The 26,084-nt window shown below is 41.6% G+C and overlaps 3 protein-coding genes and 7 non-coding genes across 11 annotated transcripts in view; 8 read left to right on the top strand and 2 right to left on the bottom strand.

Moving 5' to 3' along the window:
• LOC118408526 (tyrosine-protein kinase receptor Tie-1-like) overlaps positions 1-6,669 on the top strand; it is a 26,948-nt gene extending 20,279 nt beyond the window's left edge. Inside the window, exons 14-21 of the mRNA XM_035809346.1 lie at positions 622-713; positions 1,280-1,416; positions 1,852-2,021; positions 2,567-2,707; positions 4,500-4,617; positions 5,046-5,145; positions 5,854-5,953; positions 6,363-6,669. Of these exons, the coding sequence (XP_035665239.1) occupies positions 622-713; positions 1,280-1,416; positions 1,852-2,021; positions 2,567-2,707; positions 4,500-4,617; positions 5,046-5,145; positions 5,854-5,953; positions 6,363-6,383 (879 nt within the window). The 3' untranslated portion in view covers positions 6,384-6,669. The remainder of the gene's footprint in view (positions 1-621; positions 714-1,279; positions 1,417-1,851; positions 2,022-2,566; positions 2,708-4,499; positions 4,618-5,045; positions 5,146-5,853; positions 5,954-6,362) is intronic.
• Positions 6,670-8,372: 1,703 nt separating this feature from the next.
• On the bottom strand, positions 8,373-13,897 carry LOC118408528 (protein rolling stone-like). Its single transcript, XM_035809348.1, has 2 exons — positions 13,660-13,897; positions 8,373-10,268 (listed from the first exon to the last, which is right to left on the bottom strand). The coding sequence occupies exons 1-2, from the start codon at positions 13,807-13,809 to the stop codon at positions 9,510-9,512; spliced, it is 909 nt and encodes a 302-aa protein (XP_035665241.1). The 5' UTR covers positions 13,810-13,897; the 3' UTR covers positions 8,373-9,509.
• Positions 13,898-16,913: 3,016 nt separating this feature from the next.
• On the top strand, positions 16,914-17,032 carry LOC118408536. Its single transcript, XR_004830315.1, has one exon. It is a non-coding gene; the product is annotated as a 5S ribosomal RNA (ribosomal RNA).
• Positions 17,033-17,130: 98 nt separating this feature from the next.
• LOC118408535 lies at positions 17,131-17,249 on the top strand. Its single transcript, XR_004830314.1, has one exon. It is a non-coding gene; the product is annotated as a 5S ribosomal RNA (ribosomal RNA).
• Positions 17,250-17,347: 98 nt separating this feature from the next.
• On the top strand, positions 17,348-17,465 carry LOC118408537. The gene has a single exon (XR_004830316.1). It is a non-coding gene; the product is annotated as a 5S ribosomal RNA (ribosomal RNA).
• A 98-nt stretch (positions 17,466-17,563) lies between these two features.
• LOC118408534 lies at positions 17,564-17,682 on the top strand. The gene has a single exon (XR_004830313.1). It is a non-coding gene; the product is annotated as a 5S ribosomal RNA (ribosomal RNA).
• A 98-nt stretch (positions 17,683-17,780) lies between these two features.
• Positions 17,781-17,899, top strand: LOC118408533. The gene has a single exon (XR_004830312.1). It is a non-coding gene; the product is annotated as a 5S ribosomal RNA (ribosomal RNA).
• Positions 17,900-17,997: 98 nt separating this feature from the next.
• LOC118408542 lies at positions 17,998-18,116 on the top strand. The gene has a single exon (XR_004830320.1). It is a non-coding gene; the product is annotated as a 5S ribosomal RNA (ribosomal RNA).
• Positions 18,117-18,214: 98 nt separating this feature from the next.
• On the top strand, positions 18,215-18,333 carry LOC118408541. The gene has a single exon (XR_004830319.1). It is a non-coding gene; the product is annotated as a 5S ribosomal RNA (ribosomal RNA).
• A 2,597-nt stretch (positions 18,334-20,930) lies between these two features.
• Positions 20,931-26,078, bottom strand: LOC118408505 (glutathione S-transferase theta-1-like). 2 transcript variants are annotated; one of them, XM_035809323.1, is made up of 6 exons: positions 25,876-26,078; positions 25,211-25,298; positions 24,248-24,398; positions 23,200-23,358; positions 22,734-22,911; positions 20,931-22,670 (listed from the first exon to the last, which is right to left on the bottom strand). In XM_035809323.1, the coding sequence occupies exons 1-5, from the start codon at positions 25,982-25,984 to the stop codon at positions 22,738-22,740; spliced, it is 681 nt and encodes a 226-aa protein (XP_035665216.1). In that variant the 5' UTR covers positions 25,985-26,078; the 3' UTR covers positions 20,931-22,670; positions 22,734-22,737. The 2 variants fall into 2 exon arrangements, with proteins under 2 accessions (XP_035665216.1, XP_035665215.1); XM_035809322.1 differs by having other exon boundaries at positions 20,931-22,911.
• Positions 26,079-26,084: the final 6 nt, after the last annotated feature.

Below are 26,084 nucleotides of genomic sequence, written 5' to 3'. Positions count from 1 at the left end.
ATATATCCAAGGAGAGAAATCGACACAGAAGAAGAAAAGTAGAGTTAATGACATAAACATAAATGAAATCACGATCACAAGGAGAAAGAAAGTCGATAGTTGAGTCTGAGAAGATGGAGCCTTGGCTGAAGAACAGAAAGGACATCTTTCTTGAGGAGATGTTGTGCCCCGAACCGTGCCTTGCCACAAACCGTGCCTAAGGCACGGTTTCGGGCAAAGCAAGGTTCGGGGCACAAACTCTGCCTCAGATAATTGTGCACTGAGGTCTGACACAACGAACTGAATCATTAAGGCTTGGAGACTTGATCAAGGTGCAGCTGGACGTTGTCATGTTTATATGTGGTATATTTAAATGTAATATAAATGGGATGCACTCACATAGACGTGCTAAATTCTGTGTCTTCGATGCACAGTTTTATGGATGAAAATCATAGTGGGAATCAAAAAGGACAAGATCAAGCCTTATTTGGAAACATGGGCGTGAATAATTAGTTATCACTACCCCGTCAGTCATAGTGATTGACAGCGCTTCTGGGCACAGACCGGGGCAGTCGGGCAGTGCCACGTTCCGTGCCTGAATGGGCACGGAATGGGGCAGGCACGGTTCGGGGCGCGACAGAGCTGATCGGAGAGGGAGAGTTCGGTCACGTGAGGAAGGGACTCCTGAGGGAAAAGAGACAACATGCCGTGACTGTAGCTGCCAAGACCCTCAGGTCAGTTTATGTCGTAACGTTACAAAAAGGCATGGCATAAGCTTCATAGAAACTGGGGGGGATCTAAATGAGTATCCTGTTTCTTTCCCTGAAAAATAAGAATATACTTGACTCAAACAACGAAGTGTAGGAAAGCAAATTGTCATTATAATAAGTAATAAAATATCCAAATGAAAGTTCACCTGTGTTCGTAGAATCCCTAGTTGTATCATTCTTAATTTTAAACTTTGTCCCAAAACCAAACAAGAAGAACTTACTATACATTTTCGGCCAGGTACGTCGACCTTCTTCAAATGTACGATTCGCTTCACTGATGTTCCGGAAGTCGGAGGATGACGTCAGTAGAGAATCATAAATGGCGGGAAGGCGGAACCTGCCACCTTCACGGTTCAGAGAGGGTTGATGCACCCATATGTATATAGCCTCCTAGACACCCACCCCGCTTGACCGAAAACGTATGGTGGGTTCTTCTTCTTTGGTGTTGGCAACAAGTTTAAACTTAAAACTAAGTAATCGAACACCTTAGTTTAATTGCTTGTGAGAATGTATCGTCATTAAAACTACAGGGTAGACCGAGCCAATGAGACGACCTACCGGGACTTCGCGAAGGAAGCGAGTCTGCTGGTAGAGGTTAACGATGATGGAGGCCACGTGAACATCGTCCGGCTGATTGGACTGGTAATTGATGGAGTAAAAAAGAAAGGTGATGAGACATTTCATGTGCAGTAGAGACCTCGCATTTTTGTTGATCTGTCGTCAATTTTCGTTTTTAGCACGTTTTGGCACGTTGATGGTGTAATGATCACTACCTCCTATATTGAATTCGTATCACCTTTGACCGTATTATAAGAATAATAAACACAGCGTTCAAGGATGATTTGAAGACAACAATACACACAATGCGTTATGTTATTAATTTCTAATCGATGAATTTCGTTGAGCGCTGTCAAACCTCTCGGCAACAGTAACGCCACCAGCGTCCCGTAGCTTAACTGAAATATCCTCTTGATCATAATATCTGAATCAATTTCCGTTTTGAACACTACGTTTGAGGTTACATAGCCATAAATACATTGATGATGTAATGCTGCACTTGCAAGTAACATGAACGATGTAGATCAATAAGTCTTATTTTCAGACCCGCGGTACATTCTTGTTGAGTACGCTGAGCCTGGGGAGTTACTGTGGTATCTGGTGAGCATTCAGAACAACCGACACCAGGCACAGTTCCCGCCGGGCTTGGGACGACAGCTCACCGAGGTGGCCATCGACATCGCCCGGGGGATGCTTGAGCTCAAGCGCCGTCGGGTACTTCAATTTTTTTTCAGACAATTTTTTACTCGAATAGTGTGGTATTGTATGTCGTAATTTTACTCCTCAAGGTTCACATTGAACCATCAAGAAAGCTATTTAGTACGCGTACACCATAGCTCCATATTAAAAGTTGCATTTAACAGTATAGTGACGAATTGTATTTTTCTAAATGTTAGGGTTGGTGCAGGTTGTATGTATATGGCGTACCTCTAACGAAGGCCCCTGTTTTTAACTACCAACACCGTCATTGGTTGCTCCTAATAGATCGGTGCCGTCGTGTTGGCGTGACGGCAGGGGTATTTGAACCAGAATCCAGAGGTGCTGGGTTAGACTGCCTTGGCATGCAGTTGATATGTTTTTCTTTGTTTGTTGGGACTTTGATTACTCTACCAAGGTATAAAAATGAGTACTTCACTAAGGTTGGGGACGAGGTAAAAGGCGTGAGGAGAGGGATGGGCCGTGCCCTATCCACACTGCCCCTACGCTTTCAAAAATGCGTTAATGACCTCGTTAATCTTACATTTTTGTTTACCAAACAGATCACCCACCGTGACCTAGCGTGTAGAAACATCGTCCTGACCTCTCCTGCCGGGCAGGCAGGACGGTTGGTCGCCAAGATCTCCGACTTCGGACTGGCCCGTGACGTGTATATTACAACACAGTACATGAGGCATCCTTTGGTAGGTACAACTTTTCACCAGAAACAATTTCCAAAATGCATTGCAACATTTAAATAAACCCCTCATCGGTTAATTGATATGTGTTTTGTGGGCGTTTTCTGCTCTTGCTGGATTCTCTGTGTCAAACTGTAGGTAATGATAATTGATAATTTTATCGTTATCTCTTGTTATTCGTATGTCACGTAATTTGCCCGTAGATAAACCAAATACTCCATATCAAGTAAAGGGTCTCCCGCTAACCTGACCGTGACAGTGTCTCAAGACAAACCGTCGCTCTCAACGATTTCACAACCACACGACCGTATACTATCGTCAGTCTAAAGTCGACCTTGGTATTTTCTTACTTTATTACCTCCATGAAATGTCATGGAATGGAGGTTATATTTTCTGTTATGTGTCTCTGTCTGTGTAGATGATTACTCAAGAACGGCTGGATGGATTGGTTTCATACTTGTTGTGTTGGTGGGGTGTGATGAAAGCTCGAATCGATGAGATTTTGGGAGCCTTATCTGTCGTTATAATCGATGTGATAATATCAGAAATCACCCCTATATTTGAGATATATTGGTACAGGCATCGTACTTTATGTGTTTGTTAATGGGCTTAGCTCCAAGCAGATGGTGAGGTGACAGCTGTTTGGAGAACCCCGAGTTTTTTTAATATGATAATTAGTTTTATTTATGTCTGCTTAGGATATCATGGAGATGTGAAGCGTAAGTATAATTGTAAGAAGTTGAGGTACATTTAACGATAATGCTTAACGGGTATGGATGTCTCACATACTGTATTGCTGATTTGAGTGACATGGTGATTAAAATGCCATTAGGTCCTTTCATCTGGGTTGGGTGTCAGAAGTTTTATGGGCGATACAGATGTTCTGATTTTGTTACGATAAGGGACAGTTGTTAGTTGTCTCTTTCGTAGCCAATGGTACTTGTTTTTTAGCAGACGGGGTTGGCGCCAAGTATTCATCTTACAGTTGGTGTAGGGCTGTCAGAGGAAAGTGTGCATCTCGTTTTTGTACCGTGTGAACAGCTGATGTTATGACATATTGGTGGAAAATTAAATCACCATTTGACTAAAGTTGGCCACATCCCTTCTTCTTTCTGAGTTTCCCAACTTCCTCCCACCACACCGCTCTGAGGCACATAGTCGAACCTCAATAATGCTGACAACCTTAGACATTTTAAATGCCAAACATCAAGCTTAAGGAACACCACGCTACCATATGCCGTCGACCTCTTAAACGCACATTACACAATTAAGTGTCACATTTACATTTTGATAATTACTAATCAGATGGACATCCTCTGTGTCATTAAATAAATACACCACTACTTTCCCATAACATTTATATTATATAACCATTACTCTCAAATACAACCGACTATAAACATACATACCATCCACAAAAAAGCAATAAATATTTCATGGAGGTATGAGGTCCCCGAACTCTAGTTTTTATATATCAGTTCAGAGTTTTAGTTGAAAACCTGGTAAATCCAGATTTTCCTTACGTCACTGGCGAAAGACAATTTCCAAATTTTGTCCAGTAACTGTCACGTGAAAAGACCGTGTTAACAGTCTGACTGCCCCTACGGCCACCAGCTACGTGGGTACGTGAGTGAGTGCGTGAATGAGTGAGTGAGTGAGTGAGTGAGTGAGTGAGTGAGTGAGTGAGTGAGTGAGTGAGTGAGTGAGTGAGTGAGTGAGTGAGTGAGTGAGTGAGTGAGTAAGAGTGAACTATAAAGTGTATGAATGAGTGTAATTTTAATATTGTATTTGCCCGCAGACCAATATTTTGCTCCCGATCAAATGGATGGCGATAGAGTCCCTGATCGAGGGTGTTTACAGCTGCAAGAGTGACATGTGGGGGTTCGGAGTCGTGCTGTGGGAGATAGCTACTTTGGGTGAGCACCTCTGCGTCAATCTTACGTGGGGTAACCAAATGACACATCTTTATGTCATATTCCTTCCCGAAAGTTATACATGTAATAGCATTAATGACGTAATTCTCTGTGCCTCCTGGTCTTTAAATCTGTACATGAATATCTCTATAGGTTTCTACCTTGTCCCCCAACGAACTTTAATATTTTTTTTTAAATTGTACATCCTAAGTTGTAAAATTTGTTAGGTCGCTAGTCTTCCATATACAATAAGAACTTGACACAGTCTTGGTCCAAGATACGGTGCCAAGTACTAGTTGCTTAAATCACGAATGGAAATGTGGAAGAAAAGAGTGCGTGCTCCTATTTGTTTGTATTCAGCATCACGCATTAGACGAATATATATTTTTGTTCATGATGCTGTCCTTAATGTACGAATTGAAACCTTCCAGGAGGCACGCCTTATCCGGAGGTTTGTGGGTACGAGACGCTGGTGACCAGACTCCGCCGAGGGTACCGCCTGCAGAAGCCGAACGGCTGTTCGGACGAGCTGTGAGTATGTAGGAGCGCGGCAACATACATCTTGCGATCACTAACTTAGGGAATTTGTTTGGGACTGTATGTGTCCTACAAATTTCAGCTGCCTTGCTACACAAAATGAGATTCTTGTCGGAGGGTGACTCTGCTATAGACAGTTTATAGTTTAAGTTCCTATGATATCAAAGTTGTACATATAAATTAAGATCGCAGGGTATGTGACCGCACCCTAAAGTAACGACTTATACGTTTATCTATAATATGTATGTGCGTTTTGTAGAATCGCTTTTTTTTATATATGACATGCTGTAGTATAAACAATAACCACCAATAGAGCTGATTCCTAAGACAGACAATAAAGGCTGTCTGCATATTACTCCAGATCAGTTAGACGTGCTCTTGCATCTTGGAGAGGTAGTGATGGGCCCGACTCCTAAGTTAAAAGTTTAGAGGCTCTCGGAAATTGACGTCTCTTACCAGACTGTCCGTAAGCCTGTTCCAGAGACACAATCTGTCTATTTTATTGTCTGTTTTTGTTCTTTCATTTGTTAAATTTCTTTAACCAGGTTTTGGTACCAATCTCATTTGCTCACTTAGTCCCAATTCGTCGCATTTGCAATTTGAAACTTTGAGAAAACAATTTCAATCCTACAATGTCTCAATGACAACCCTGTGGTCTCAATGTAAATGTCATGGTTGTATTTTCAATGTTTGACTTATAAGGTATGAAGTGATGAACCTGTGCTGGCTGGATGACCCGGATGTGAGGCCCACGCCTGACGTCATAGATGACATGTTGGAGCAGCTACTGCATCAGGACAAGGTTGGAAATAATTAAAAATAACAACCTATTTTTTAAATGTATGCATGTTCGACGTGTAAGTGTCTATTTCATACGCAGATTTTGATTTCAAAATAGATTATTTTCATAACAATGTATGCCTATTCCCTAGTTAATATAAGTGGGGAAAACTAGCAAAGTAACATTTGACGAAGACATTCCATGCAGTTTGGCAGTTTGATGCGTAAAATTTCCAGCAGATATATATCATGCGTAAAATTTTCAGCATATATATATATATATATATTATATGTTTTGAATAATAAGATTTTATATGATGTGTTTCTTTACTTGACTGTTTGCTTAATGTTTCTTTTCCGTGAACAGATCTTTATCTTTATGAATTTGGAATAATTTTTACTTCCGAAAAATTTTCTATTTATCGTTACAGGCTTTCTTTCCTGACACATGAGAGAGAGGTATTGGGTAGGCAGAAGTTGTGTTTAATATTTCAAATATCTTAGCCAATTCTGTCTCTTAAGTGACAATATGTCTAGGCCTTAGAACCAGTTATTTTTGGGATAGGAGTGGCTGGAATTTCTTGCCTCTCCCTTCAAGTGGTAAAAAAGCCTTTTCACTGCTATCCACTGACCTAACGTCTGCTTGGAGAATAAAAACCAGTTACTTTAGTGGTACAATTCATTCATATATCGACTTGTTAGTCTGTGACCAGACCCTCTGGTCGACAGACTTTTAGTTTTGTCACGTTTACGCGCGTTCGCAGCTGTATCTATATGTTCCTATTGTCTGAATTCTATGTGGTTTGGCAGGTCCTTTGTACTGAGGTTGACGATGATGCACGTGAACTTTTTTTTGCGGCAGGTGGTTTTATTATGGATTTTATAAAAATAACACCCCTACAATTTGTTCGTCTTGCGGTGTTTTGGTCCAGATCCTCTGTATGTGGGTCATGGTGTCATTGGAATTTGTCAAGCAGATGCGTGGTGTTACCTGATCGTCAAAGTTATTCGCGTTCGCATCGGTATCTGCATGTTCCCGTTGTCGCATACGTACGTTGTTTGGCAGGTCATCTGCACTGAGGTTGACGATGATGCACGTTGTTTTTTTTTTGTTGTTTTTGCGGCAGTTGGTTTTATTAGGGACGCAATAAAAATAACACCCCTACAAAATGTTCATCTTTCGGTGTATTAGTCCAGATCCCCTGTATATGGGTCATGCTGTAATTGAGATATTGCAAGCAGATGCGTGATGTTCTCTGGTCGTCAATGTAACGCGCGTTCGCATCTATATCTGCATGTTCCCGTTGTCGCATACGTTTGTGGTTTGGCAGGTTCTCTACACATAGTTGGACGATGATGCAAGGTGTTTTATTTTTTCGGCAGCTGTTTTTATTATGTATGTAATAATTTCAGAAATCACCCCTGCAAATTGTACGTTTCACAGTGTATTGGCCCATGTCTGCATATGGTGCCCGTTGAGGTAATTGGGTATAGTTAAGCAGATGCGCGATATGTGCAAGAATTTTACGCGCGTTTGCTTTCTACCTCTTATTCAACAAGTTTATCCGTACTACTTTATGTACCAGCATCATGGACCCCGGGATTCACCCATTAACACTGTGTCATGCTACCCTATGGCTTCACACTAGTTAAAAACTTATCGCACAGTTCATCATCAACAGCTGTGTGTTATCGTATGTGGGACATGGGAACCGACATCTAATGTTCCACTAATGACCCTGTCAATCAAATACCTCCTGTCGCCGTTTGCAATGAAGCGTGTAAGAATTCTCGTCCCAAATGAAGTTTAGCCATATCATATTCCCGGACTTCGACTAAGAAACATCAAGGTCCTATTCCGTGCTTCATACTTATTACGTCCATAACAGAAACATGTTAATACTTGGTGCGTTTGTCAGTCTGCCTGTCGGTCTTGTAGGTGTGTCTGTGTGTGAATGTGCCTGTGTATTAGAGTAGACCATCCGGTAACTTATCGTCACCATATCTTTTTGACTTTGGCCACATGTTATCTCACAATCCATACCTGTTTAGTAAGATTCACATGACACAGAAATATTAGGCAACTTTAGATACAACGATATATCTAACACCATGAAAAGAATCATATAGGATGTAAGCACAACGTCACACACCAAAGAAGACAAAACAACCAACATATACCAGACCGACGTCACAGACTATGTTACCTACGGTCACTTGTTTTTTTTTTTAGGTATAATCGACCTAGCGAAAGACACTGTACTTTTGTTTTACTATATGAATAAGTATGTCAATAAATTCAAGCTTAGTGATTGTGACTTTGTCGTAAATCTATTATATATGGTACCTTTTTTCGTTCCGTGTGCAAATGTTTCTTTTACAAGCATTTAACGGGGCATTTCTAATGTAGAATATTCAATAAGTTCACTCAATCTAGAAAACACATGTATGTTTAACTTACTTCTTAGTACAATCTGTGTAGCTTTCTGGAACATCCTATGCTGTAAGTACTAAGTACGAAGGACAAGTTTACCATGTACAAATACTATATCCAGAAAATTTCATTACAACCATTACAAATGTTACAGTGCTGCAATAGTAATAGCCGAGCTATACCTGTATGATGCTTTTTACAACGTCACAAGTAAAAAGAACTGGAATCTTGGTGGATGTAATCGTTTGGTCGTTTGAATTTGACCTTCAAACCACACGATATGACAAGACCTGGATTACATAACGACTAAGGTACTTTATGTAGAAGCACGTTGTCGCCTTGTATATAATGTTGTATTGCTTGCTTGCATGTATGCATGTATATATACCCAGGGCCTATCTGAAAGGCAGTTCACAGTATCCGATAGAGCCACAGTAATAACAGAAAACGGACAAGGATGTGATACATGATAAGTACTACCTGACACAAAATATGCAAATCATAGCCACAATTCCATAATCAGAAATAAATTGCTTTAATATCATTATGGAATCGTTCCTTCGTTTGTTCTGTTATTTTACATGTGTAATGAATAATTTTAACATAACGCGATTGTGATTTCAGAGCAAGCTGCAGGTGGGCCAAACCTATGCCGCTCATTCCTTATGCATCAAAAGCTATCTGCCACCCAAAAGCTTCAGATTATGACTCTTAACATTTTTGTTTATTGTAATCATGACATGCACAGTGAATGCTTATGGCCTAGATTTGTCCATTTTGAGCTAATCATAAGTGTATAATATACCATTTAGATTTTACTATCACTTTTTAAAAAGCCATTTTAGACGTGGACTGTAGGTGATGGTTCGGAGGTTGTTGTTTTTCTATTTCTTTCAAGACAACGCTCTACATGGTCTCAAATACCATCCTATCTATTACTTTCATGTCAAACTCCTATGTCCACATACATAGGTCAATTTATTTGTATATTATTCCAAATACGAGACCATACATGACTGCACTGTAACTCTCATATTGTTATCTGTAATATTTTTTTGTTCTGTTTTTAGCCTCGTAGATCTTTTGTTTATCAGTTGTTGCCTTTACGTTGTACCCTATGCAGTTTTTAAGCAATGCAGTTCATTCATTCATTCAAACATTCTATTTGAACCTGGGCAGCAGAGATCTCTTTAAACTTGCCGTGGACGACCTCCGTCTCTATAGTCTGCATTGGTTTTCGTTTTACAGCTTCGTAAGCGTTTTTACTTCTAAACTTCTTCAGTAGTTTCAAACGCAACCGGTACAAGGCGCACACCACGACGTGAAACACCGGCATAACTATAAACGTGTTTCCCACCATGATGATAACGGTTTGGAGTGGGACAGTGTTCAGGTCAGCAAAGGAATAGATGTACTGTTTTCCATCGTACCCCCTGAAACCACCAAGCCAGTATAAAACCACGAACACGCAGTAGATACCTTGGTGAAGGACGGGATACACCACGCGGTTCAACCGCGAAGGAATCCCGCACAAAAGCACGTCAACGGCAACCATGAGCGAGTTCAATCCGTGCCGGAGGATACTACGAAGGCCTATAGTGACAGGCCATGGCGAGAACCAGTACTCTGCCGACACAGTCAAGTTCGTGGCCATGGCCATGTCGTATATTACCCATCCGATGTAGAGCGTTCTCTCCGATGGACCGTCATGACTTTTGCGGTATTCCTTAAGGCAGACGACAGCGCTCCAGCAGAAATGGAGGGTTAATGTGGAGTACACCCAGTTGGAGTAGAAGGTGATCCACCGGTTACTGTCCGTAGGGACGCTCCAGATGAGAATGGCGAGGGTGAAGACTGCGCACACCACGCGGTAGGTCACGAACAGCTTCTGGTTAGATGACCACTGTGGGGGAAGAAATACGTATATGGTAGATCATTGCAAAAATAGCAAAATCTACTCTCCGTAAAGAGAGAGAGAGAGTTAGAGTGAGAAACAAATGCAAACACACATGCGCAAGCGCACACACAAACACAAACGTACAAACCACGTTCTACGTAGTCTTTGCTGGTAGAGAATGCGATCGTAATTTTTTTTATTTTTACTTATTCAACATCAAAGTACAAAACAGGACAGAGAGGAAATACACTCTAGCAGTACGCTAATATTCACACCACATCTCAAAAAAGGATAACTGACAAGAACAAATAAAATGACAATATCAAAACAAACAGTTCACAGCTATTTACATATAAGTCAGGTTACAAGGTAGTTGCAAAAGTTTGGTATGTACAATAGATGACCGGGTTAACTGTAAGATACTGCAGTTTGTATAATGTGACAGGAAAGGTGAACCCCTTAATAGTAGATGGATACGGGCTGATTCGGATAAACTATTGAAGTCGTGAGTATTGCTGTAGATTGCCGAAAAAATGAATTCTGTATTGTTGATAGGTAGGGCAGTATAACAAAATATGTACAACACCTTTACATCGACACCCACAGTTACAGGCTGGACTAGAGACTAAATTGCGAATAAATAAACTATGGTTCAGACTTCAGGTGCCGATGCGAAGGCGTGTAAAGAGGGCGCAGGTGTATCGAGGACCGTAACTAAAATGTTTATTGATGGAGGGGCGTACTAATTTGATTACATGTTTTTATACAGTGAAAAGCTAAGTGTTAAGAACAGCAGTGTTAAGAACATTCCAATGTTGCGTTGCATAAGGAATAAAAGACTTTCGGTATCGACTTGTAGTGCAAATCGGTAGCCGTAGGTTGTGTTTGTTGCGAAGATTATGAGAAGTAGAACCAGAAACTACGGGAGGGATCAAGTCCTTAAGATACTGGCGAGTATGGCCGTTCACAATCTTCTAAACGTTGGGAATCACATAAAGTACATCCATGCCATATGATATCGGCATACTCAAGAAGAGGACGGATGAAAGATTTATAAATAGTATCAAGTACTGTTCGTGGTAATCTAAATTTCAATTTGGTAAGTGTAGACACTCGTTTAGATGCCTTGGCAATCTTATGTGAAATTTGCATTTCCCAAGACATGGTGGTCGGTAAGGTTTTTAATTTGTGGAAGGCTTGCCTTGGTGTCATCCACAGAGGCTTGAGCAGAGAAAAAATCATTGAACATTCTTGCCTTTTCACTAGAATCAGTTACATAAGAGTGACCCGACTTTAAAGGCGGAATGGTAGAGCTCCCTTTGCTACAAAAGAATGTTTTGACAATGTGCCACCACTTCTTACTGGAACAAGGAGAAGACGCGTACGTCAATGAGTCAACGAGACGGTTGTAGTAGTTAGACTTTGAAAGAGATATTTTACGTACAATATTATTTCTAATATTGCGGTATAAAGACCACAATGTAGGACAAATGGATACTTTGGCTTTTCTATGTAATTTGTCTCGCTGCCGCATTAACGATCTAATTCTGGGAGACATCCAAGGTTTGTCTCTGGGTCTTACAACTATAACTTTGTGAGGAACACATTTGGATTTAGCTTCAAATATAAGTTCAACGAGCTTATCACATGCATCATCGACATTATTACAATAGAAAATATCATTTCATTTGGAATCAAATGAGAAATCTTCTAGTAAGTTAAGGTCAATCTTAGAATAATCACATACAGTACGAGCATAAGGCTTTGGGCACTTTAAATATAGATTAAAGGTGGTAATTATGGAACAGAGGTGGCATGCTGAGAGGGGAGACAAAACAATTGTATCAGGAGCCTACCACGCATTGAGCTTGGCATTAAAATCACCTGTTATCATCATAGCGTCATAATTAGAGGACCCAGCTGCAAAGACAGAGTCAATAAATAAGTCAATTAATTCATTAGCAGTGCTAGAGTCCTGTCCAGGTGGACGGTAGTAAACAGAAGATATGATGCGAGAGCATCCTGTAGAGATTTCAAGCCAAACACATTCAACAGGTGAAGGCTCCAGATCTAAGCGTCTCTTGTAGGCGATCTCATCAGATACATAAATGAGAACACTGCCGCCGTGCCTGTTTCTGTCGCGGCGAATGGGGGCCTGAAACCCATTTAACAATATGTCAGCAGAATCAACAGACTCTCCCAGCCATGTTTCAGAAATAGCGACGACATCTAATTTAAATTTGATTACAATAGCGGACAGTTCGTCCATTTTTGACCCAGCTACCAGGCTGTTAACATTAATATGCATGAATTTAATTTCCTTGCGAAAGGTTGGCCCTGGGTTAGGATGAATATCACCCGCGAGAATTATCATAATAAGGGAAATACATATGAGAATGCATTGTGGACAAATGGTTAGACTTGAGTATATCAGTTTTGTTATTAAAAGCCGGCAGCAAACCTGACAATCACTGCCCTATACTGATCTATATCTATCGACATGATTCAACAAACCTGCCCGGCAATCTAATCACAACAATCAGACCCTGCATACCTGGACAGGCTGGACTTAACATATCAAAAGCTGTGAGACAGAGATGACAACAATAACATGAAATACTAACATGAAATACTAGTAATACACACATACTTCAACATGAAAGCACGAGCATCATTGTGACCACAAGCGCGCGCGCGCACACACACACACACACACACACACACACACACACACACACATAAACACACACATTAACACAAGCACACACACACACAAACATACGCACGCACGCACACACACACACATAAACACACACACACACACACACACACACACATACATACATACATACATACATACATACATACATACATACACACACACACACACACACACACACACACACATACATACATACATGCATGCATACATACATACATACATACATACATACATACATGCATACATACACATACATACATGCATGCATACATACATACATAAACACACACACACACGCATACACACACACACACATACACACTGCTGATATTCACTGGGGGTGAATAACGCATGGTGTAAGCAAGGACGTTATATAACGTCCTTGGTGTAAGGTACTGCACTGTTTCTTGTACTGTTTCAAAATGTTTTGTCGACTAATTATTTCAGGTATAGATGGGACAGGCAAATTATTAAACCATTATGATTACACTTGGTAAACATAACACTTTTGTTGCTATTGTGTAAATATATATATATAGAATACCTTAAAAAGGTATTTCAAAGAACGCTTAAACCAAGGAGCTTTTATCAGATAGAAGCTCCTTGCTTAAACCTACCCCAACCCCAGCCCTTTGTGCAGACAAGTTGTCAGACAACACGTGTACTTGTACTCACCGGTGTTGCAGTGAGATCTGTCCGGTCTGGTATCGGCTCTCCGGTGTAGCCTGGCAGTCCTTTCCCTGTATCCTTCACACGGCAGGGCCAAACAAGACAACCGGCCAGCTTCTGCAAAGCTTGTCTAATACTTCTCAGTACAAACGTCATTATTGACAGATTGTTTAAATTCTCAACCCGACAGCAATCCGTACTAGAGATAACTGACAGGGCCAGTTGGAATGTAACATTCAACCTTACAGGGGGGTGGAATCTTGGTCACCTAATCGCCAAGAACGTACACAGCTCAAAGTTTGCACTAAGATCATGTGTTATGTATATATACGCTATGATGTTACTGGCACAACGAAGTTTTAACACACTTTACATGTTGCAAGTCATGATCCTATCTTAAAACAAGCCTCCCCGTTAACCTTTCAGATGGTTTGATCCAGAAAGAGGTCCAACCTGTTTGGTTAGGGGCACGACGGGTTAATTACATAAAAGAGGCTATTGGGCATAAATTGCATCATCACAGACAGTTCGCTAGATTATGGAAGCTATAATCAAAACTGACGTAAGAAGAAGGCTTTGTAACGTTTTTCTTATTGTCTCACCTTACAAATTTCAATTTTTTTGTGCATTGTGCGTTTTGTTTGTTTTATATTTTGTATGCGATATGATTTTGGAATCAAAGGTAACACAAATCCGACTTAGTTCGCCGCGATATCTAAGCGCTATCGCTGTCTAGTGGAATGGGAGCATACAAGGGAGTCTCATTGTACTAATAATCTCCAAGCAGAGCCTACGTTAGCATAAGGTAGTATCAAAAGCTGACAGAGGTGTGAAGCTGGTTTAGGAGTGTGTTGCGCTACCTAGTACCTGGGCTACATGGCAAATGATCACCTATTGGCTGACCACACTCCTTGGCCAGTTTGATACTATCTTATGCCATTGTAGGATCTGCTTGGATATTACTGTACTACCGTTGTTAACAGCCTAGATGGTTCCTGGAATAGCAGATCTCAGGATTTTTCGTACACGACGGCTCACACAAATGTCACCGTATTGACACGATAAAATCTGCTGCTAATCTTCAAATTGTTCTTTGTTGACAATATCCAGCAAGCTAGATTTCCACGACCCAAACCTTCGCCAAATAATTCTAACCTTTACAACTGCTTTATTAATAGTTTGTCATAAATCATACGAATAAGGTCCTTATTTGCATAATTATGATAGTTGATCATCACCTCCACCAAACAACAGACACACACAATCTATGTTAAGAAAGAAGGCTTTATCGCATTCGCATAATTGATGTTCAACGATGTTTACCTGCACATAAGCTCCAAATGCTACAAGGAGGAATTTCCCGTCATGTACTACATTGATTTTGTTGCATTTTTTTATTTTGCATGATATTTCTCTTTCAATATTCTACCTTTTTTTCAGTTACGATTGCCACATGTTCCTATCGTCCTATAATGGAACAGAGCGTCTTTAGACGATTTCCTCGTTACGTATGCAAATTAATTTCAAATTTGCATAATAGATATGTAATTGTATTAAGCATCACTTAAGCTACCTACATGCCAAAAAATTATAACAATCCGTCAACCGCTTTTTGAGTTATTTCCTTTCAGAGTCTTACGCTAAACCTGCCCTGCAGCTCCAAAACAAGCGTCTAGGAGGCCCAAGCATGTGCCACTTACTCTCGACATCAAGAGTTGTTTACCACTCAAAATCTATAGACGCAGCATGTCCATAACTCGAGATATAAAAAGGAACTTCCTCTGCAGTACTGTAACCGGCCGATAGGGGCCCAAAAGTTCTTGAGTTATGTTCGTCTTCTACATACATACATACATACATACATACATACATACAATCATACACACATTTTTTCCAGTATAAAATTGATGGACGAGCGGATGTCTTCAATATAACTAAATCAACACAACCGTACTATCTTAAAAGGTTAGTCGATCATGTGTAGCTCGATCATGTGTTGGTCGATCACCACTGCTCAATGAGCAACTCCTTTCAGTGATACTCGACGTATCCAAGCTTTTTTCAAGCCTGTCAAATTCCATGAAGTATATCTATAGCAGTTGTCTTACTTAATACAGCGAATTTTAGTAAATTGAAAAAGGAAGATTCGAAGCGAGATAGTACCATTGTAGCTTCCTTTTCGTTTGTTTGATAAAATAAGCATGTTCTAGAACATTGGCCCTTCGACAATACGTATGCATTTCTATTTTAAGTAGGGCTTGGCGGCAGCCATATTTGTATTTCCAGAATTTCATAGTAAAAACCGTCTTTACATGGTAATTTTTGTCCAGAAAACCAAATTTAATGTGATATCAAGCCATGCTTTTAAGGTTCCACATACTTGGGACTATTCAGTATTCTGTGTTAAATGTTTTCGAAATCCGCCATGCAGAGCCTTTTGCAGGGCTCTTTCTTGTCTGGAGTCTTACACGTTTATTCCGAACAAAGGTCGGGTACAATGTAGCTCCACATTGGCCCAAATAAATTTGGAGGAAGCCTAAGTATTTCCCTCTAATAGCAGTGATAGCAGCAGCGATACTGAAACTGCACAAGAATCACACCATTTGTCACATTACAGGAGCTATAAGGGGTATTCTTATCAACAAATTTGAAATATTCTGTCCAACAAATTATTACTTTTTTTTTATAAATATATAAGAAGACAGGCTAGTTACTCCTTCTCTCATGAAACCACTTGCACCACATTCACAAGGCTCCAAATACGCATCAACACATATCTGTTTAGTAATGTGAGAAAGAAGTGGCTCGCTGCTGGACATATAAAACAGGTATAATTCAGGGTTGTAGCCAGCACCTGTCCTTCAGTTCTTTGAAGGAATTTTGCAGCCGGGGACCGGAAAAAGTTTTCCCCATTCCTTCCCCTGGGACAGACAAAAATTGATATGTAAAGATATAAAAAAAACTGAAACCCATGTGTTCTTCTTCAACAAAACAGATGCCATTGAACAGCTTAGTCTACACGCAAATTTGCACCTCAGAATGCAGCAAAATAGTGTTTCAGAGGGTCTTGATTTAAAAATTTTCTGGAAACCAGACCCCCTAGAAATGACGTGCAACGTCACGCCATGCCTTCGGTGCTCGATAGGATTCCCCTTCAAAATCAAGGGGACTGAAAGTGATTTCAGGCTGGCATAAAAAAAGCCTTTTTTTAGCTTTCGTCGAAAGGCGCCTATAAGGGCGCCTCCGAAACACCATCTTTCGCCTACGGCCACATCACGTTGAGTACACCCGATCTCGTTCGATCTCGGAAGTTAAGCAACGTCGAGTCCGGTCAGTACCTGGATGGGAGACCGCTTGGGAACACCGGATGCTGTAGGCATGTCATCCTTTTGTCCTTTTTTTTTCGTCTAAAAAAAAGCCTTTTTTTAGCTTTCGTCGAAAGGCGCCTATAAGGGCGCCTCCGAAACACCATCTTTCGCCTACGGCCACATCACGTTGAGTACACCCGATCTCGTTCGATCTCGGAAGTTAAGCAACGTCGAGTCCGGTCAGTACCTGGATGGGAGACCGCTTGGGAACACCGGATGCTGTAGGCATGTCATCCTTTTGTCCTTTTTTTTTCGTCTAAAAAAAAGCCTTTTTTTAGCTTTCGTCGAAAGGCGCCTATAAGGGCGCCTCCGAAACACCATCTTTCGCCTACGGCCACATCACGTTGAGTACACCCGATCTCGTTCGATCTCGGAAGTTAAGCAACGTCGAGTCCGGTCAGTACCTGGATGGGAGACCGCTTGGGACACCGGATGCTGTAGGCATGTCATCCTTTTGTCCTTTTTTTTTCGTCTAAAAAAAAGCCTTTTTTTAGCTTTCGTCGAAAGGCGCCTATAAGGGCGCCTCCGAAACACCATCTTTCGCCTACGGCCACATCACGTTGAGTACACCCGATCTCGTTCGATCTCGGAAGTTAAGCAACGTCGAGTCCGGTCAGTACCTGGATGGGAGACCGCTTGGGAACACCGGATGCTGTAGGCATGTCATCCTTTTGTCCTTTTTTTTTCGTCTAAAAAAAAGCCTTTTTTTAGCTTTCGTCGAAAGGCGCCTATAAGGGCGCCTCCGAAACACCATCTTTCGCCTACGGCCACATCACGTTGAGTACACCCGATCTCGTTCGATCTCGGAAGTTAAGCAACGTCGAGTCCGGTCAGTACCTGGATGGGAGACCGCTTGGGAACACCGGATGCTGTAGGCATGTCATCCTTTTGTCCTTTTTTTTTCGTCTAAAAAAAAGCCTTTTTTTAGCTTTCGTCGAAAGGCGCCTATAAGGGCGCCTCCGAAACACCATCTTTCGCCTACGGCCACATCACGTTGAGTACACCCGATCTCGTTCGATCTCGGAAGTTAAGCAACGTCGAGTCCGGTCAGTACCTGGATGGGAGACCGCTTGGGAACACCGGATGCTGTAGGCATGTCATCCTTTTGTCCTTTTTTTTTCGTCTAAAAAAAAGCCTTTTTTTAGCTTTCGTCGAAAGGCGCCTATAAGGGCGCCTCCGAAACACCATCTTTCGCCTACGGCCACATCACGTTGAGTACACCCGATCTCGTTCGATCTCGGAAGTTAAGCAACGTCGAGTCCGGTCAGTACCTGGATGGGAGACCGCTTGGGAACACCGGATGCTGTAGGCATGTCATCCTTTTGTCCTTTTTTTTTCGTCTAAAAAAAAGCCTTTTTTTAGCTTTCGTCGAAAGGCGCCTATAACAGAAAGGTGCCTAAACAGAGCCCGTATACTCAAAAATATTCCTGGAAGGAAGTATCCGAATATTTTTGCGGTTTTCATCTTTCGATTCCTTGCTAAGCGACCTTTCCAACCTCACCAAGTTTGCCAGGCCGGAACTTGAAGCCCTTGCTACAATCGCGTTATTAAGTCATCCCCCTACCCGGTGCCGTGACAGGCGGTGTTTCAAATTAGGAGCTAGCGGTTTCGCCTAAACAAAGCCCGTATGCGTATACTCAAGAATGTCTCGAGAAGAAGGTATCCGAATATTTTGCGGTTTTCATCTTTCGATTCCTTGCTAAGCGACCTTTCCAACCCTACCAAGTTTGCCAGGCCGGAACTTGAAGCCTAAGCTACAATCGCGTTGTTAAGTCATCCCCCTACCCGGTGCCGTGACAGGCGGTGTTTCAAAAAAAGGAGCTATCGGTTGTGCCTAAACAGAGCACGTATACTCAATAATATCTCGAGAAGGAAGTATCCGAATATTTTGCGGTTTTCATTTTTCGATTCCTTGCTAAGCGACCTTTCCAACCATACTAAGTTGGCCATGCCGGAACTTGAAGACTAAGCTACAATCGCATTATTAAGTCACCCCCCTACCCGGTGCCGTGACAGGCGGTGTTTCAAAAGGAGCTAGCGGTTGCGCCTAAACATAGCCCGTATACTCAAGAAAATCTCGAGGAGGAAGTATAGGAATATTTTGCAGTTTGAAATCATCTCTCTATTTCTTACTAAGCGACCTTTCCAACCATACCAAGTTTGCCAGGCCAGAACTTGAAGCCTAAGCTACAAGAGCGTTATTAAGTCATCCCCCTACCCGGTGCCGTGACAGGCGGTGTTTCAAAAAAGGAGCTAGCGGTTGCGCCTAAACAGAGCACGTATACTCAAGAATATCTCGAGAAGGAATTATCCTTATTAAGTCATCCCCCTACCCGACCTTTCCAAGCATACCAAGTTTGCCAGGCCGGAACTTGAAGCCTAAGCTACAAGAGCGTTATTAAGTCACCCCCCCCCCCCCAACCCCTACCCAGTGCCGTGACAGGCGGTGTTTCTAAAAAAGGAGCTAGCGGTTGCGCCTAAACAGAGCCCATATACTCAAGAATGTCTCGAGAAGGAAGCATCCTCATATTTTGCGGTTTTCATCTTTCGATTCCTTGCTAAGCGACCTTTCCAACCATACTAAGTGTGCCAGGCCGGAACTTACAGCCTAAGCTACAATCGCGTTAATAGGTCACCCCCCTTCCCGGTGCCGTGACAGGCGGTGTTTCAAAAAAGGAGCTAGCGGTTGCGCCTAAACAGAGCCCGTATACTCAAGAATATATCGAGAAGGAAGTATCCTCATATTTTGCGGTTTTCATCTTTCGATTCCTTGCTAAGCGACGTTTCCAACCATACCAAGTTTGCCAGCATATGGTAACTGGAGCCGACTGCTGCCGCAGTCTTGTTTACAAACTGTGTAAGTCGTAGTACAGGAATCGTACTCAGGTACGCTGGCCTGAAGCTTGTTGAGATCAATGCGGTAACAGTACTGCTACAGGTCAATGCGTTTTCTGCCTATGGACTGCCGTGTCGGCTTTGTACCGTCTATCTTTGATGGCTTTGGTCTGACATGTATTTTGATAGGAACATTAATTGGTGTATGGCAAGCAATAGTCCGTCGGAGGAAAGACAGACACGTTGAATTTATGATACAGTTAGACTTGAATGTCACACAACCGAGCAATGAAAAGTAACGTTTAACGCAACCCAACATTCGAGCCATAACACTGAGCAAGGAGGTTAATAATATGTCTATACAACCCGCCTTGCACTGAGGAAGCCACACGGCGAAACATGTTTGTTGTGTACTGGTTCGAATAAAGTTCCTATACGGGGAGCATACGGCTCCAGCGTCTTTTTTGAAGATGTGGCGTAAGTGTGGACGGTTGGCTTGAGGTTGTCCTTCCCCACATACGCAATTCAGAGCGCGTTGTTAACATAAGACTTTGAACTGTTGTAACTATTATCGAATGAGGGAAATATTTCATATATGGGTATCCTTTCCACCTCTATGATCTGTTTATCAGCCTATAACGTAAATAAATCGATGAAGGTTTGACATCCAGGTAATAAGATACGCCAAATGACATTTACTTAATTATAAGCAACTGGGTATGATTTGGGGAACGGACAGACGTTTCGGGTAGAATCCACTACCTTCCGTCAGTGTCACTGGACACGTCTGACAGTTAAGAAAATCATACCCAGATGAACGAGTAATGCTATTTGGTCCATAATGTGAAGCAAAGTGTGTGTACATGTATGTGTGTGTGTGTGCGTATGTGTGTGTGTGTACTTGTGTGTGTGTGTATGTGTATATGTGTGTGTATGTGTGTGCGTATGTGTGTGTGCGAGTGTGTGTGTGTGAGGCAGATGGATCTCACAAGTCTGTACTCAGCTACGTGTTTGTATGAAACCCCCAAGCTAAGACCAAGGACTAAGACATGTAATAACAAATGTGAACAAAAGTTGTCATGGTTGTGTTTTTATTTCACTTCAAGTACATCATGTACTGTACGTTCAACTTCTTTTTGGTAAGATCATCTGTAGAGAAGCTTTTTCAAAGGATCACTCGTAGCAAACGTGCAACAGCATAGCACAGCATCAGATGCACCATCTGAACAGTTGCATTATTTGCATAAAGTAACTTTTAAAAGTTAACTGTCTGAAATTATTGAAGCAGCGTGATATCATACAACTGTGCTGCCACAGAATCTTACATAATTTATACAGCCATGTGGCAGCAGCTATTTGCAACAAATTTATTATACAATTTCATAATTTCCCTATCTATACTTCCATTTTTTTTCCAACTAGGATCAACTTTGTTCCAATGTATGTTTTGTATGTTTGAAGTTAGTTGGCCACATTTTTAATGCAATAAGCCAATTCAAGGATTAAAATGTGCATGTGCTAATATGTCAAAGTTCAAAGCCCCTGTGACATAAACAAAAGACATTAGAACATTCAATAAGATCCGTGCAAGGTTGAGACAAGAACGGTTTACAAGTTAGCGGTCCTCAGCTTTGAGGTATCATCCACATATGCATCTAACTGTGCATTGGCACTTTGAATTGTGAACAAGCTTATAGCTGGAGACTGTAAATATACTGATATGTTTACATTTCATACATTACTGTCTTAATAAACCTTTTCCTTAGAGTTTCACAATCAAAAATTACATACCAAAAAGCTTGATCCTCAAATTGAATATGGAGAATTTCAGAATTTCATACTCACGTCTGTTGTTGTTGTTAAAAAATTCATATTTAGCTACTTAGGAATTACATTTTTGATGGAGCATCTAAGAATTGTTCAGGCTTTGTTTGTTGTTGCAACTAGCCTTTAATACCTTTATTAGTCTATTACCCAAGTCTCTTCTGGTCTACGATGTACTGTACTGTAGTCTTAAAGCAAAGATGAAAAAGATGAAAACATTGCATGAGCATTAAAACCAGCACTACAATCTTCGATTTGAGATCCTCTTGAGAAGAGATGTTCTCTACATGCTAAGATGTCTGAAGCCTAAACAAACTGTTTCATGATTTTGTCTTTATTGATGACCTAAACCTCTGTAACGGTACCTGAACCTGAACAAAGTCTTCTCTGTTATGTAACCTTCTTTAATTCTTCAGTAAACATTTCAACAACCATCTGTCGCCTTCATCAGTACAAAATGAAACAAATACTATCAGTGCTATATGAACCATATAGACAGAGTCAGTGCAGTCCAAACTTAACCTATTGCATTATGACTGCATCCTTGCTGCTACGTCACAAAGTAGCAATGATGTTTAACGTATCATGTTCAAGAACATTCCAATGTCAAGTAATTACGTCCCAATACAATAGGTTAAGTTCAGACTGCACTGTCTCCGTGTAGTTCACATCGCACCGATAGTATTTGTGTCATTGTGTACTGATGATGGCGACAGATGGTCGTTGGAACATTTACTGAAGATTTAAAGAAGTTTGTGTAACGAAGAAGACTTTGTTCAATTGATCTGCCAACCTGATGAAACTATTTACGGAGGTACCTCTACCTAGTGTTACATTTAGGTCCGCAGCACATTTTGATCTTTGCACTGTTCTCAGTGTCACCACCTCTCTAGAGCCTGTCACCACCTCTCTAGAGCCTGTCACCACCTCTCTAGAGCCTGTCACCACCTCTCTAGAGCCTGTCACCACCTCTCTAGAGCCTGTCACCACCTCTCTAGAGCCTGTCACCACCTCTCTAGAGCCTGTCACCACCTCTCTAGAGCCTGTCACCACCTCTCTAGAGCCTAGCCTGCTGTCTCCTGGACATGTCCCTCAATTTGTAGATCATACCAACGCTGTTGTCAAAATGGGGGTGCAGCTTCTCCCTGACCCGGTTCATCCAGGCCTGCAGCTTGGGCCTGCCTTGGGTGACGTCACGGCCAGAAGACAGGCACTGGATCAGTTCATTGACCTGTAGGGGGAAGGAAAGCACAGGGCAGCTGTTAGGTTTTAGGGTTTCTAACCAAAGTTTGTGGGTATTAAAGGACTTGTGAGGACTGCTTTGGTGAAGGACAAAAAAGTACTGGAAGACCTTTTAAAAAGCTTTATCTCTACTTCAGTGGTTCAATTCAGATCATGATGATGAAGGAAAAGAAATTAGCTTTATATAACACACCAGTTTTGCACTGTAGATACAAGAATTGTATAAAAACCAGACTAATAAGAGACTTGGCTTGGTACAAATTTTTAAAGTACTCACAGCCAGTAGGTCAGCGATAGTGATATTGTCCCCACAGAGAAACTGTTGATTCTTGAGGAACATGGTCTGCAGCATGTCCAGGGTGTTGTTCAGCTCGGACACAGCCTTGTTCAGTGTAGCTTTGTCTAATGGCTTGCCCGTCATCTGTGGTATCATAACCTGTATACAGGGTTCGAAATACACATACTTATAACTTGCAATTTGCACATAATTTTCGAGATTTGCACGTAAAAATATTCTGAACTTGCCATAAAAAATACTCTCATGAATTAGACATGCACCCTACTCTTAGACAGAACGACATATATATGGAAGTCTGTCTTTTTCCTTCCTTGTTTTTGCCGGTAACTTTCTCCGGTAACTTCACTAGATACAAAAGTAGACAGACGATACTAAATGTCATTCATTGCCAGTCTTGAATGTTGTGCATAATAGATACATTTATCCTTCATTAGATAGAACAAGCAACTTGTTTTTACTTCAAAAGGAAGCAGGCTGAATAAGAATTCTACCTGGAAGCTATGTGACTCTAGCCTGGACACCATACGGATAGTAGTTCACTCCTATGTTCGCTTCTGCTATCCGTCTGGAGACCTGCACATTCAAACCGTTTGGTGCTAACATCAGTTAATGAGCGAATCAAGGAATGGGTTCTAGAGCACTCGTTTGATGACAACAGGCCGCCTGCATGCGCAAGGGGACGCAGGGCTTTTCGGGTGTTGGAAGTGGAACACTGGCTCGAACGAGCGCTTGAACCCATTCCATAATTCGTTCATGTGTAGGGACCAATCAGCGCCTGCGTCCAAATTTGGACAATTCCAGGCATTAAGATGGTCCGCGTTCCCAGACGGAAACACAGAGAAGCGACTGTATATATTGTATAATGAATGTCAGAGGTAGAAGCGACTGTATATAGTATATAATGAACGCCGGAGCGAACTACTTTCCGGATGGTACCCAGGCTAATGTGACTCCACTGCCCACTCAAATAAAGTCTAGGGACGGCAGGTTTTTCTAGAGAGACACAGCATTTTTTCCTAGGTCTTACCTCTTTCCAGAACAGCCCGGCTGAGTTAAAGCGTGTGTTCATGTGCTGCCAGGCCATGTACTCATCCACACGAGCCCTCTGCTGGGGGTCCGAGGGGTACCAGTGGTCGGGGACGACGTACCTCACAGCCAGGTACTTCAGGATTGCCACACTTTAAACATGAAGAAAAGATAACAATGATTCACTCTAGCCTGACTAAATCATGCTCCTAATCCCCTGCTCAACTAACTAGTGGGGGTCAATCATTGTATAGCTGATAGCCTGCGAGCTTTTGGCATCGTCAGAGGCAATAATGATTCAGAATGTCTTTCAGAAGGCCAATAAATGTATCAGAGAAGTGAGAAGTTATTCTTAGGGTCCCGAGAAGAAATTCACAGGATCGCGACAAGCAATAAAGTTCATTCACATGTCACAACGGGTAGTGTACGGCCGCCCTGAAGCGTGTCAGAAATATGCTGATTGTTTCACTGATTTGTTCACTTAACATGAGTTTCCACTCCAACCTGGTATAAAAAGTACCTGATGATGAATTTGATTGGGTAGCCACCTTCTTTTAATACTGTGCCCAAAACACAGTGCCTATATGGTCCAGGGCTCAAAATACCACCTGCATATGCTGGTTAGTGCACGTAAAATTGGAGCTGTGCAGGTATTTCTGGTGTCCACCTGCACCTAACCTGCACTGGTCCATGTACTGGGTTTTATACATAAATGTCCTATGGTGTAGGTGCGTGTGGATTGTTATTAGCTGCATTGACCTATTAAGTATAAAAGAAGAAAAAAATAGCAATGGTTCCTGAACTTACTTCCTAAATTCTGAGTGGTGCAGGTAAAATTTGTCTGGTGCATGTAATTTTCAATGTGTACCTGTGCAGGTTTGCAGAAAAAAGTATTTCGAGCCCTGTGGTCTCAACAAGGCTATAACTAAGACCTTTACCTTTTTCAAACTGTTGTAACATTTACCTTTCTGTGAGAATGAAGCCGTTGTCGTTGATGGCAGGAACCTTTCCCATGGGGTTTATCTTCATGTACCAGTCTGACTTGTGCTCCCCTGTGCATTGTAAACATGATTTAAGGCTAATTTCTTGAGTATGTTTTAAAATTAAGGACGCCAATAGCACTTCACGCACTTCACTGTTTGAACAAAACATAGAATGTTGGACTTTGACCAGCACTTCAAGCCTTGATATTAAAACACTTTTCTAATCAAATAATAAAGAAATGATCTATACTTTGAGTTTTGCCTTTGTGTATACTTGGTGCTGTTTTTCTTCTCATAAAACAGATGCAGTAAAGTCTGAGAAAAGTTACAGTCAAAGTGGTGAAACTTTGTTACCATATAAGGGCGACAACGTGGCAGAGCAGTTATTTATTGATTTGTGGCTCCGTGAAACAACAAGACCCTGTAACTGTTACGAATATTTCTACTACATCAGTGCAAGGAGGTTGATTAGTGTTAAACGTTCTTCTTTGCTTCATATTCATATTGTCGCAATAAGGGAGTTTGCTCACATGCGTCATTAGAAATCTAAGACAAACTGAAGTTGTTACTAGATCATATTAGCCAAGAGTCCAAAAGTTCAATTTTTCGCCCCTCCCCCTCTTTCCCAGCCCCCTTTTGTTCTTACCTTTTCTGATCGCTACCGGATGGTCTTTGTACACGATGTTGTTAGCCTTGAGAAACTGGAAGATGGCCCGCGAGGGCTGCGACATTATGTCGTAATAAAACGTTAACATGACTGCAAAATATGAGACGGATTTGCAGCTGCCAAAAAAGAAAAACACACACAAACTTTGGCTAAGAGATGAAATCCGGGTCAAAGGGTCAAAGAGCAAC

This window comes from Branchiostoma floridae, unplaced genomic scaffold, assembly GCF_000003815.2.
Source record: "Branchiostoma floridae strain S238N-H82 unplaced genomic scaffold, Bfl_VNyyK Sc7u5tJ_168, whole genome shotgun sequence".
NCBI lineage: Eukaryota > Metazoa > Chordata > Leptocardii > Amphioxiformes > Branchiostomatidae > Branchiostoma > Branchiostoma floridae.
This window is presented reverse-complemented; position numbering and strand designations above follow the sequence as displayed.